This window comes from Panicum virgatum, chromosome 6N, assembly GCF_016808335.1.
Source record: "Panicum virgatum strain AP13 chromosome 6N, P.virgatum_v5, whole genome shotgun sequence".
NCBI lineage: Eukaryota > Viridiplantae > Streptophyta > Magnoliopsida > Poales > Poaceae > Panicum > Panicum virgatum.
Window position 1 is genome coordinate 1146821 of NC_053150.1, and position 13570 is coordinate 1160390.

Below are 13570 nucleotides of genomic sequence, written 5' to 3' on the forward strand. Positions count from 1 at the left end.
ACTAGGTGATCGTGTTGCAAGCCGGTGTGCTTGTTACTCTTGGAGGTTGCCACCTCTTAGACGGCTTGGTGGCAAGAGGCTCCGTTGAAGCCCACAAGAAGATTGTGCGGTGCTCCGGAGAAGAGATTGTGAGGGGTATTGTGCTCACCCCGTGGGAGCCGCGAAGAGCAACTCTAGTTGAGCGAGACGTGAAGAGCAACAAGTGGTCCGGCCGGATTATGTGCTAGAGCTTAGTGTGAGCACTCCATATGTGAGAGTGTGACTTGAGAGTCACCACTAGCAAGAGGATCGGCGGCAATCTTGGAGCTTGTCTCAACGGGGATTAGCTTGGTGGCAACCAAGTGAACCTCGGGATAAAAATCACCGTGTCAACGTGTTCATCTCTTTTCGGTGGTTTGCATTCTCCAAATCACAAGCCTGGTATTTATATTCATATATACCTTGTGCTTGTGTAGTTGCTCTCTAGTGATTAGTTAGCTTGTGTATCTTGCTAATCATCTTCTTGCTTGTGTGGCTAGAAGTAGAGATCCTAGTGTAACTAGTTAGCTTGTATAGCTTAATTAGTTGCTCTTGCTTAGATTGTGTAGCTAAGCAAATTGAGCTCTTGGATTTGGATTGTGTATCCTTGTCCTTGAGCATCTAGTGAGCTTAGGTTTGGCTTTGTGCTTTTGCTCATTAGTATTGTGTAGGAGCTCCCCCGGTTTGTGAAGTACTAGTGCTTAGGCTTGTGTGACTTGGCATTAGAATTGTTAGGAGAACTCTTGCTAGTTTGGCACTCCATTTGCTTTGTGTAGGATTTTTTTGGAGGTGCCTTAGAGTCATAGCTAGAGGGGTGAAGTCTTGGCTAAGCGAATAGTTTCAATTCCGCATAAGTTTTGGTTAGCCGGCGCAATTAGTTTTAGAAAGGACTATTAACCCCCCTCTAGTCCGCCATCTCGACCCTAAACCGGATGATCCGACAAAATCGAATTGCAACGCCGGTGTAGTTGTCCAGAGACACCTCAAAATGAACAACTGAGCATCGGTTGAACCGATGAATTCAACTCCAAAACGCCGGTGCAGTTGTCCAGAGGAACACCAAAACGAAATGTCTTGAGCACCGATTAAACCGATGTCTAGGAAAATCTATACGCCGGTTGAACGAGCAAGACAGCGAACCCTAACAGCTGAGACACCTACTCACCGGTTGATCCGACGTGTACATGTTGAAACACGTCGGTTCATCCGATGATAGGGAAAAACTCTGTTCGAGTTCAGAAACGTTTTTCCAGCCCGCGTCCTCCAAAAAACTCGATGATTGGAGGATCAAAACGAGTCCAAATCTCACCAAAATTTGCAGGCACGATCACAAAGACCTTGTGAACATACCCACCAAAGGAATCGATGACTCACTCCATGGTTTGGGAGGAATCGAGGAAATTCCGAGCAAGAACGGGGTTTTCTCTAGAACGCCAAGAACTTCGATTCGAGGAGACTCGTGATTCCGGGGGGTTTGGCACTAGGCTAGATGGATTAGAACCACTTCAAAGAGTCACAAAATCATCAAGAAACAACTCCTCATCTCGTGTACAAGAATCGACATCAGAAAATCGAATTTCAACCAAACAAAGCACAAGATGTTCGAAATTGAAATGAATTCAAAACCCCGGAGGGCACAAGGAGGGAAGGGCCTCCTTTCCCGATCAATTCACGTACAAAGTCTTCACAAATCCATGGCTAAAATCCCTAACTCTAGAGAGGAGAGGAGAGGGACAGGGAGGAGAGGCGCGTCAGGCTCAGGGAGAGGAGGGCGGCTGTTTCTTCTGGCGTGAGGGAGAGAGGAGAGGGTGAGGGGGTATTTATGGTGCCCACGCAGGGGTCCAAAATACCCTCAGACTTAAACTAGAGACTAAAACGCCCGTAGGGGCTAAACCGGAAATATTTACATGATCTCATCCGACGGCCGAGGTTCATTCTTCGAATCGAAGTCTTCTCCGTGATGCCGCTAGGTAGATGAGGATCCGGTCCGCGGTTTTGGAGGGTCCGCGAAACCCGGGTAGGTGGCCGGTTTTGTGAAAACCGCCAAAACTCCACGCACGGGAAGATTCCCGCCTCCACGCCGTGGCCCTGGACGCCGTTCCCGCCTCGGCCTCCTGACGGCCCTAGACGCCGCCCGACGCCCGTCACCTCGTCGCCCGCAGCGAGGCCCTAGACGCCGTCGACGCCCGTTCCTCCGTCAGTCCCGAGACCGACGCCCGTGCCTCCATGACTTGGTGTCTTCAACCGCCGTCCGCTAGCTTGGTTTTGCGGCGTAAACCAAGAAACCCGCCATCCGTCGCCGCTTGCGCCCTCGATCCAGGAGTGGACGCCAAAGCTGCCGCCCGGCGCGAGCTCCAGTCCCGGCTGCCCTTCACCGCCGTCCACCGCACGGTCCATCGGCCACAGCACCTCCACGGCAGCTCTCCGTCGACACTCGACGCCCGTGTACCTACAACCAAAGACCAAGCACACGATCACACCGCACGGTTGACAATTCACTCATCACAGCCAGGAGAAGGTACTCACATTCCTCACAAATACATACACATGATTGAGTCATGTGTATGCAATACACACACTATGCAATACATATACATTTCACTTTTACATATACATATGCAATACATATACATATATATAAGCGAATGAAGAATAACATATATGTGCATAGCAGAGCTAGCCTTCACTTTTTCAGGTGGCCTATATATATGTGCGCCAAGCTAGCTAGCTAGTCATTAGCGAGTGAGTGCAGATGTATTAGGATTGTTGGCCACTTAATTAGTTTCCTCACAGCCCCCTTTTACTCTTTTTACTACAACATCGTCAATCCTATCGCCCTAGCTAGCTAGCTAGCTCTATCGTGCACCCATTACCTGCTGGTTAGTGTGCAACAAAACATTTATTCATTTATTTGCCGACAACATATATTTTTCCCATTCCAGAAGACAAGATATATAGATCTCATGTATATAGTAGTGCTTGCTAGATAGGCGATTATTAATCCAAAAAAAAGGTGATTATTGACTCCTATCAGGATCATGTATATCAATCCATGCATCTACTAGTCCACTTGCTGCGCCGGGCAGTGCGGCACTACAGTATCCACACGTAAAAAGATCTCATCGACAATAATATCTAGTACATGTCACGTCCAGTTTAGGAAAACAACCGAATAATTTTATTTTGTCAAGTTTTATTAGCAAGCATTAACTAAGTATAAATTTATAGCATTAACCTAAGTAAGAGTAGAGTAACAACAGTATCATCATAAGTAACCCATCGATTTAGATCATCTTCAAGTTTAATTATCAGGTGAGGGTCCAAGCCGCTCTTGACCGTGAGCATAACTGATATATCAGTTTTACACTCTATAGAGGTTGTACACTTTACCCACAATTCGTGTTCTCCTGTGTCGCCCGGGTTTGCAAGGCCCTTAAACACTTTCTTTGATGAGTGGCGAGAGATTCACTACGATGCCTTTACAAAGATTCCCTAGTTCATAACAACCCACTAAGGTTTCAAGTCATAATCCTCCCTATTGGTCAGCTTCTTAGCAAAGGCCGCTACCCCAAGAGGACCGAGCTATACCCCGTCGATGAAACCCTCTTGCCCTTTCGGTAAGATCATCACAAACTAGAGTCTCTAATTAATTAGCTAAGACCATAGCCATGTAGTATTGTGGTTGCACTATTTTTCTAGGTGGTTCTCCCTGTTCCAATTAAAGCATATGATCTTGTATAATCAACATTAATCAGAGTGAACATGAAGTAACATATGTAGCATTTCTCTCAAGTATCTCTAACCATGATCCAAGTTTGAGTAACTAGCAAAGCTACACAACATAAATAAAGTAACCCAAGTTTTGATCAAGGATGGATAAAGTAAACTAGGCATATCCTTAATTGGGTTCCCAACATATTATAGACTCATGCATTCAATAAAGTAAATTTGAATAATTTATGAATTATTTGGGATAAAAAGTATGATCAAGGGCCACTTGCCTTCCTCAAACTGCTGCTACTGCTCCGCGTCTTCAAATCCTTGCTCGGGCTGCTGTTCGAATTGCGTACCGTCTATCACACACGTACATACAAGAAAATAGATGAAATAAATAAGAAACAATACACCAACCAATATAAACAGCACAAAACAACATTACAGAACTATTCTACATGTTGCGAGGATCGCGTGAGCGCAAAAATCGCTTAAAACCGAGTTAAAACGAGAAAGTTATGGCCAAAACATGATTTTAGGGGCTTATCTGTGAAGAATTCGAAAGAACAGGGGCTCGAACTAAAGCAACCGAGGGCCTAGAAGTAATTGAACCTAATCTTCGGGTGCTAGCACGTGAAAAACAGAGGCCAGGGAAGGTGGGTCTATTTTACAAAAGGTCAGGGGCTAAAACGAAAATAACAAGGCTATTTTGTAATTGTTTTTGAACTGCGATGGATGGCGGGTTGATTTCGGAAAAGCCGAGGGGCTCTTTTGCAAAAGCACTAGGGTTGACCGGTACTTGGCTCGGTTGACTCGGGCTAGATCAGATCTAGGCCGTTCGATCTGGATCTGACGGCTAGGATTTGATTGGGGCTCTGGGGCGGCGGCGCGGGGCGCCGGCAGCAAGGCTGCGCGGTGGTGGCTCGCCGGCGTGTCGTGATTACGCGATTTCGGCCGTGATTTTGCGCGTGATTTGGACGGGTAGCAAGGTCGCGAGATCGCGAACTCGATTAGGGGCCCTGGACGTCGAGACGGAGACCGGGAAGGGGCATGCGACGGCGGACGGCTGAGCGAGCCGTCGGAGTTTGCTCCGGCGAGCTATTCCGTGCGTGCGAGAGGAAGAGAGAGAGAGGGGGGAGGGGTCGACGAGCTTCCTCACCCCCACGACGAAGCTACAACGGTGGTCGAAGGTGGCGAGAAGGCGGCGGAACAACGGCGCGACGGTGGCGGCTCCAAGCTTGAACAGGCGGCGGTGGTGGCTATGGTTTGAGGCGGCGACGGCTTCGGCTTCAACAGAGGGTCAAGGGGAGGTCGCGACGGCTATTTAAGGGGGCAGACGAGGGCTTGCGGGCCCGGGACGGACGCGGCGGGGCGACCCAGGATGAGCTCGGACTTGAACTCGAGTTCGGCTCCGCGGGAAAGACAAGGCTGACGGGCATGCCTCGTTTGTCGGAGACAGGAGAGAGAGGGCGGTGAAAACGGGATGAGAGAGGAGATGGGCCGGCGGAGGGAAGGAAAAGAGAAAAGAAGTGGGAAAGGAAGTGGGCCGGCGGAACATGGGCTGCGGAAAAGAAAAAGAAAAAAAAGAAAGGAAGGGGAAGATTGGGCTAGGCCATAAGAGGAAGAGGAGAGGAAAAACCTTTTGATTTTAGCTCACATTTAATTGAATTTGAACTCAACAAAACTCAATCAAATAAAGTAATGCATGCATCATGAATGCTCAAAACCTATTTTCATTATATTTCTTTTTATGGCTAAGTAAATTATTTAATTCCCGATAAATGCTCTAAAATTCTAGATAAATCAAGTAAAACCTTATCGAACCTATACAAATCCAATTAAATTTATTTAGGCTCCTAGAACGAAAATTAGGGTGTTAGAGTACACTGCTATTTGGTTGGCCCCTATGTGCGTTGAGGGCCTGATCACGAACGATTGTAATCTTTTGCGCTAATTAATAAAACTCTCTTTTACCTGAAAAAAAGATTGAGGATGGGAAGAAGGAAATTGTTTAACCAGGATTGGAAACCGGAGTAATAACCAGTAACATTTCTTTTCTTTGCAAGTGTATCAACAGTATTGGGCCAATAGTTATGTAAGTGTATGTATAGCAACAGTATTGGGCCGAGCCCAGAATCTCGTCTAGTTCAGGCGCAGATGCAGAAATTAATTAAGCACGTGCGGGGCAGAGGTTTGGTAGTCTCAACATATCATTATGTGCTGAGACTAGCAAGCACTAGATGATGTATCTCAGTTTCCAGCACCTGCTGTTAATTTTTTTAATCCATAGCATCTCTTTTTCAGGTGCCTATGTGTGCGCCAATAAGCAGCTAATCTAGTCAGTAATTGTCAGTGATGAGTGCATTTTAGGATTGGTGCTGGCCACTTACTCTTGCCCTTTTTGCTCTCTCTATTTTTTTTTACATCTTCTTCTTTTCGTTAAGCTATACTCCTAAAATCGTATTTGTTTTAGCTTGCAGACTGTGGCCGCATGTCGTATTTGTTTTTAACTTGCTCACTGTGGATTGCAGCTTGCAATTTTTAATTTGTTATAATAATCTGCCAGCTGAAACGAAACGATTTTCAGAGTGTAATCGGGCTCTAATAGCTCCCATTCGATGTTGGTACAATTACAGGTGGTAATAACAATCAGCAAGCTGCGATCCATAATCTAAAAGCTAAAAACAAATAGGGGCTAAGTAATTACCGGCCTATGTAGTTAGTGTGCAACGATCTTGCTGATTTTGCAGGCAAGATTGTGATGCTCAAATTAAAACAGACGCCAGTGAAGCTATTAGTAGCTCGTGTAGTGGCTGCTGCGACGTTACTGATGGCTACCACCATGTATATCATATCCATCCATCCATTGCATGCATCTACTAGCTAGCTAGCCCACTTGCCGGGTAGGGCACAGCACAGCACTGGCACTCGTATGGATATGCAAGGGTCTAGTTCATGTCAAATTGTTTTAATTTGATTTGTTCGCTGGGTTGGAGCTGGAGCTGGTGGCTGGAGTGGTGTGAGAGAAAAATACTGTTGGCTGGCTGGTGGCTGGAAGTTGATGCTGGAGCAGTGTGAAAGAAAAATACTGTTGGGCTGGAGGCTGCTGGAGCTGCCGAACAGAGTGATTGTCACCTCACAACACATAGTATCATCAGCTTTCTTATTTAAACGCAGAGCTACCTTCTCAGACTTACAATCTTCATGGATGTTTTCCTTGTTCTCGGCGCTTAAATGTCTTATGAGATATTTTCCATTTTTTTATAAGAAGGCGTTTCGTTTTTGTTCTATATATTTTTATAACAAAAATGAGTAATGTTTTGTTAGATAACCAAGTGTTTTTTTTAGGGGGAGGGGGGTGATGTGATGCATTACCAAACTGATATCATGTAGCCCATCAATCACATCCAAACAGCCCACTGGAAATGAGGCCCAGGAGTGAGATTGGAAGGCCGTTCATGAGCCCACTGGAAAATGAGGCCCAAGCCCAACGCGGGAACCCTTTTCCCGCCGAAACAGCCTTCCCCCAACCAAACCCTAGAGAGAGAGCGCGCGGGAAGCAGGAGGAGAGAGAGATTGGGAGGAATCCCATCCACCGATCGAGGAGGAAGAAGGGGAGGAGTTGGATTGGAGGAGACCAAGATGCGGGGCGGGACGGTGCAGATCAACTGGCACGACCTGCAGCCGGTGCTCAGCCTCGACTTCCACCCCGCCTCCCGCCGCCTCGCCACCGCCGGCGCCGACCACGACGTCAAGGTTCCTTTTCGCCCCCTTTTCCTCCCCTCCCTTATCCTCTAGTAGCTTGGTGCCCCCGAGATTTTCCCCATTTCGGGCCCGCATTTCCATTTCCTCACCGACGCCGTCGCATTTCGGCTTTCGCAGATCTGGGTCGTATCGTCGGATGGGTCGGAGAGCAGGCTCCCCACAGCCTCCTTCCAGAGCGGCCTCGTCCCCAACGGCACCGCCCACAGCTCCGCGGTCAACGTCCTCCGCTTCTCCCCATCTGGTACCGCAATTTCTGCTCCGTTGTGCCTAACCAATTTATCCCTCTTTTTTGTTTTTGTTTTGCTTTGTTGCTCTCTATATGCAAAATTGAGTACATACATATAACCCCTCTTTGTGCCCTTGCACATATGTAACTAATGCCATTTCCCGCTCTGGTTTCATGCAGGGGAATATCTTGCCTCCGGTGCTGATGGTACGCTCAATCTTGGATTTTTTTATTATTATAAGTCAAGTCATAATTAATTAGTTTTGGCCAATCTTTATTGAGCCGAAATGATTAAAAGTTCAATTTATCATTTCCATATACATTAGGATTACTTTGTTTTCGCACTACTGGCACGAAGCTATCTTTATTAAAAAAACATAATTATCCAATGGATTTTGTGTCTCCAATTTCTGATAATTGTCATGTTCCATAATATACAGGTGGCGGTATTATCCTGTGGAAATTGCACTCTACTGAGGACGGTGAGGCATGGAAGATTCACAAGACGTTACTGTGAGTTCTGCCCTCAAGCAAAATAAAAAGGCGTTTCCTAAACCGACCTCTTCTTTGGAATCTTTCTAAATCGTAACAGCCCTATTTATTTGGCAGGTTCCATCACAAGGATGTTCTTGACCTACAGTGGTCACGTGATAGCGCATCCCTTGTTTCTGCGTCAGTTGACAACACTTGCATAATCTGGGATGCTATTAAAGGTAACTCCCACTTCAGTAAGGAATCTGTTGTTTGTGGCAACATGGTTTCTATAGTGTCTTATATGATTTATACCTGATGTCCTTCTCAGGTACAGTGCAGCAAAAGTTAGAGGGACATCTACATTATGTTCAGGGTGTGGCATGGGATCCTCTGGGCCAGTATATAGCTTCACTGAGTTCTGACAGAACCTGTAAGATATATGCAAATAAGCCTCAAGGCAAATCAAAGAACGCAGAGAAGATGAACTTTGTTTCTCAGCATACACTGGTGAAGATAGAATATCCAAATCATGATGAGTCTAAGGTATGTCTGCTCTACCCTCATCACTGGAACATTTGACTGGAAATTGAGTTTGAACAAAAGCAATATAATCCTTTACCTTGCAGCCAACCGTTAAATCTCATTTGTTTCATGATGAGACACTGCCATCTTTCTTTCGGAGGTTGGCATGGTCACCTGATGGATCTTTCCTAGTACTGCCAGCAGGTATGAATTGTTTTTCTGTTAGCAATAGTAGCTACTGGTTCAACTCAAGCCATCTGCATAATATCACTTGTTCTTAAGCTTGAAAATTATTTTATCTGTCTGCACATGATTTTAGCCTATTTTCACGTACTTGATGTTGTAGCCCCCTAAATAAGTTTGTATGTATTTTCCTGTCTTTCTCAGGTCTTTCTAAACACTCCTCTGAAGTGATTAATACTGCTTATATAATGTCAAGGCGTGACCTCTCAAGGTATGCGATCTATTACTTGAAATCACCAATATGTTTTCCACTTCTTGCCATATAAACAGAAAGATCGATCTGGTTGAATTCAACTGGTAAGATATTACAAGACATGGAGCATTAGAGAATCATCATTTCTAAATTTCTTTTTGCAATTGTAGATGAATTAGTGCACCTAAGAGTAAGCTATAAGTGAAAACTTTAGTTTTAGTCCTAAGGTTTGGAAGATAATTGTCTTTGATTGCTTAGTTGCTACACGGTGCTGTTGTATCTTATGGTTGGCTACATCTGTGCTACATTACTGATGAGATGACACAGAAAGATAGTATTTTAGTTAAGGCTATCGTGATGTATTTGTGTTTTTTTTTATCAGAAGAACATACTCGAGAGTATAACTTTGCCTGCACATGTTGTTCTGTTACTCTTTAGGTTACTGACTTTCATTGGCACTGCAGGCCTGCCATACAACTTCCTGGGGCAAGTAAAGCTATAGTAGCAGTGCGATTCTGCCCTGTTCTATTCAAACCGCGTGGTTCTAACTCAGGTACCTCCATTTATGAAAGCTTTGCTTTGCTTTGAGGTCCTCAAGGAGTCAAGGTTTTACTTCTGCTACAATAAAGCTGAATCGCATTGTAAATTTTGCAGATGGTTTCTCCAAACTTCCTTATAGAGTTGTTTTTGCTGTCGCTACTTTGAACTCTCTGTATGTCTATGATACTGAAAGTCTTCCTCCAATTCTAATACATGCTGGTCTACACTATGCTGCCATTACTGACATTGCATGGTGAGTACTTCAACTGTTCTGCTTTTGTAGTCTCCTTCATTGGGCTCTAAGTGCGTACTGGGATTAGAAATCCATCTTTGCAATCTGCTTGTGTCAGGTCTTCTGATGCTAAGTACCTGGCACTGTCATCACGAGATGGCTACTGCACTATAATAGAGTTTGAGAACGAGGAACTGGGACAGACTCACATCCTCCCAGGTATCTATCCATTCCATTGCTCTTTCCATATCCTTCCCGCTCTCACACGGGTTATGGTACGGGCTACTACGGCACCCCTGTGTAAGGGTGGGGCAAGGGGTTCGGGGGTTTTCTCGACCAACATTCTTCTTAGCAAATGCCCGGGGGCTGTCGTACCCCCCGCAGGTCTGAGTATTTTTTGTTTAATTTTCTTGGGTTGGATGTTTCTGCTTTGAACACTGCACATGTCCTTTGGTGTAATTACGGAATTCCATACCAGTTTTAGATTTAAAGACTGAATCATATGTCATCACAATGACCTAGGTGTAGGTATACCAAAAATAGTAACCGGCAGCTAATATGACCTGTGGTAATGATTTCAAGACTGAATCAGATATCATCACAATGACCTAGTTGTAGGTATACCAAAAATAGTAACCGGCAACTAATACAACTTTTGGTGACGATTTCAAGACTGAATCAGATGTCATCACAATGACCTAGGTGTAGGTATACCAAAAATAGTAACTGGCAAGGCGGCAACTAATATGACTTGTGGTACTTAGGGAAATCACTGATCTAGCTCTACCATGACCAACTAATTTTGCTTACATGTGATGGATTATCCTGCAATTGTTGTTTTCAGACATACCTGAAGTATCTCCAGGTTACATGAAGCTAATAAGACTGATACACAAGCAATGTATTGATATGTAGGACCATCTCCTTAGATGCAGTGGTAGTTTTGCATGCCAATTGTTTACAATTTGTCTATTGAACCAATACCATTTACCTGTTTCCTCCCATTCTGATAAGCAATTTTCTTGAAGACATTCTTCTAACATGGTCCAATTCTGGATAAATCACTAGGATCCAATTCTGGATAAGAGCTAGCTGAAACAGTTAGATCTTATAGGTTGTTGCAAGTAATGCAGCTCTCTTTTATATAGATCACAAATAAAGAAGTTCAGTCTGTCTATATTTGCCTTCTGTTCTGCACCTAAAGATTGGGATTCTATTTTTGACACATGGGCAGACGCGGACATGTGAACTACCATATATCGTTCTAAGTAACACGGTGGATATTAAAGGGTCTCACTGACAGAAATCTTACAACATGAACAGAGCCCATCCAGCAAATAGATCTTTGATGTCTTTTTTTTTCCAATCACTGTTTCTATCAAGAAGCTGTGGACACCAGACTTTTTCTCTGCATGTTGGGCCATATGCTTTGCAATGTTTACTCTTCACATTCATTTTGTTGAAGAAACTCTGACAGGGTTCAAAATACAGGGACAGGGGAGCTTGCTGAAGGAAATGTGACCTGTGAAAACAAGAAGCCGGTGGCAGCAGACAGTATGGAAGTGGATGCTTGTGACAACAAAGTCAAGATGGTAAGCAACCCTGTGGCTGTCGAAGTGACGCCGCCACCAGTGTCGGCCAAGAACAGCGCATCGAGTAAGCCTACTAAGAAGCGGATTACTCCTATCGCAATTTGACTAAGTAGCTGAAGCAGTTAGGATCATGATGGGTTATGTAGGGCTACCCTGTAAAGTTGAGTGTGCAGCCGTGTTCACCATCTGCCCAAGTCCCCATAAATTGTCTTCCTGCTCTTGACACAATGGGAAATGTGTGGACACATAGGTTGTGCATGAGCACACTATTATGAAGCAACATGCAGCCACTAACCGGCATCTTACACTATGGCCTTCTGTGAAATTCCTACAATGACCTGTGAAATTCCTGGGAAATTGTTTGCACGCATAAATTGCCCATATACAATTGCTGACAAATAATTACATATTGAATCCAATCAAATGGGTCTGTGGCACCCTTATTTCAGTAACATCAAAGAACCATGGAATCTTATCAAAATACTCAAATGCATGGAATGGATGTGTATGTGCGTGTGGGTATGGTCGTATGGAATGATTACTGCTTTCAGTATTGTCTTGGTGGTCTTCCGCAGGCAGTGGCATCTTCTTACGATCTGGTTATGTGAGCCTTGGATTTCTCAAATTCTTCTTCATTCTGGCCCGCCTCTTCAAATCTGATGTCTTCATCTTCCGAAAGGACCTCAATCTTTTCTCCGTGAGGCCCCGGAATGATCTCGTCGACATGCTTGTGCTTGGTGACATTGATGAGCTCTGTCTTCTTCTCTTTGCTCTCATGTTTCTTGTGCCAGGTCCAAGGGAGGTGGTGGTGCGCCGTCTTCCCTGCTGCTGCAGTGCTTGAGGATTCACCAATGGTGTCCTGCTTCTTCACCGTCTCTTGGAACTTGATGTCCTCGTCTATTGAGAGCTTGACAATGTCGGCGCCATGGGGGCCTGACATGGTCTCCTTGTGGACATGGACATGGTCGCTGTAGTTGAGCACCTCAGCCTTGGCCTCTGTCTTCCTCCCTTTTTTCTTGTGCCAGCAGAAGAATGCAGCGAGGCATCCAAGCAGCAGGAGGCCGCCCAGTGAGACGAACACCACGATGATGACGATGTGGTGTGGAGGGCTAGGCGGAGGCGGCATGGGAGCTGGTGGTGGGTGGATATGAGGCGGTGGTGGTGCTAGCGGGCGAGGTGGCGGTGGTGCTTGAGGGCGAGGAGTTGGCGGTGGTGGTGGCCGAATGGGTGGTGATGGTGGGGGTGGAGCACCGCGTGGTGGTGGTGAGGGTGAGGCGGGTGGAGGCGGGGCACGACGAAGTGGTGGCGGGGGCAGAGCGGGCGGCGGGGGAGCACGACGCGGTGGTGGAGGGGGTAGAGTGGGTGGCGGGGGAGCACGGCGTGGTGGTGGAGGGGGAAGAATGGGCGGTGGTGGAGGGGGAAGAATGGGCGGTGGCGGAGCACGGCGTGGAGGCGGAGATTGGGGTGGTGGCGGAGCACGCTGCGGCGGCGGCGGGGCTCGCATGGGCGGCGGGAAGCGCTGCGGGGGTGGCGGGGCTTGAGGCCGCAGTGGTGGCCTTGGAAGGTAAGGGTTTGGAGGGAGGTAAGGGTTTGGAGGGAGGTAGGGGAAGCCAAGTCCTGGAGGGGCAGGGTTGAACGCCATTGTTTTGTGCTCCAAGCTAGAGAGAGATAGAGGCAACTCTGCTGCTGCTGTAGTGCGCTGAGAACTGAGTGAGTTGTGGTGGCGATCATGTAGCACATATTTATACATATACAAAGCCTGTGGCTGCTTGGAGGGAAGGGCGTGAAGGTTTGATTTGGGCTGCAAAACTGCAAGTGACTTGGCTCCTCTGCTACGGCTTCGGCTGGGTTTGCTTCCAAACAATGCGTTCCTTGGCATCAAAGCCCATGCGTGTGTGTGTAGCTGGCCCGGGTATCATGAGTGGGACACCGACACCTAGCTCCAATCTGCCTTTTGCCTCTGTCACTACCGTATCATTCTTTATGTGGAATGGCGTCGCACACGGGTCACACACACGCATCTTGTGCCCTCAGCAATGGCTGCTCTTGTG

General features: G+C 46.3%; 2 protein-coding genes across 2 annotated transcripts; one reads left to right on the forward strand and one right to left on the reverse strand.

The window, feature by feature from the left end:
• The first annotated feature begins 7274 nt into the window (after positions 1–7274).
• LOC120679527 (chromatin assembly factor 1 subunit FAS2 homolog) lies at positions 7275–11829 on the forward strand. The gene is made up of 12 exons (XM_039961133.1): positions 7275–7488; positions 7615–7738; positions 7904–7930; positions 8164–8236; positions 8333–8436; positions 8526–8740; positions 8824–8923; positions 9107–9173; positions 9620–9708; positions 9810–9948; positions 10046–10146; positions 11419–11829. The coding sequence occupies exons 1-12, from the start codon at positions 7375–7377 to the stop codon at positions 11622–11624; spliced, it is 1359 nt and encodes a 452-aa protein (XP_039817067.1). The 5' UTR covers positions 7275–7374; the 3' UTR covers positions 11625–11829.
• A 47-nt stretch (positions 11830–11876) lies between these two features.
• On the reverse strand, positions 11877–13245 carry LOC120679528 (protein TRACHEARY ELEMENT DIFFERENTIATION-RELATED 7A-like). The gene has a single exon (XM_039961134.1). The coding sequence runs from the start codon at positions 13159–13161 to the stop codon at positions 12109–12111; it is 1053 nt and encodes a 350-aa protein (XP_039817068.1). The 5' UTR covers positions 13162–13245; the 3' UTR covers positions 11877–12108.
• Positions 13246–13570: the final 325 nt, after the last annotated feature.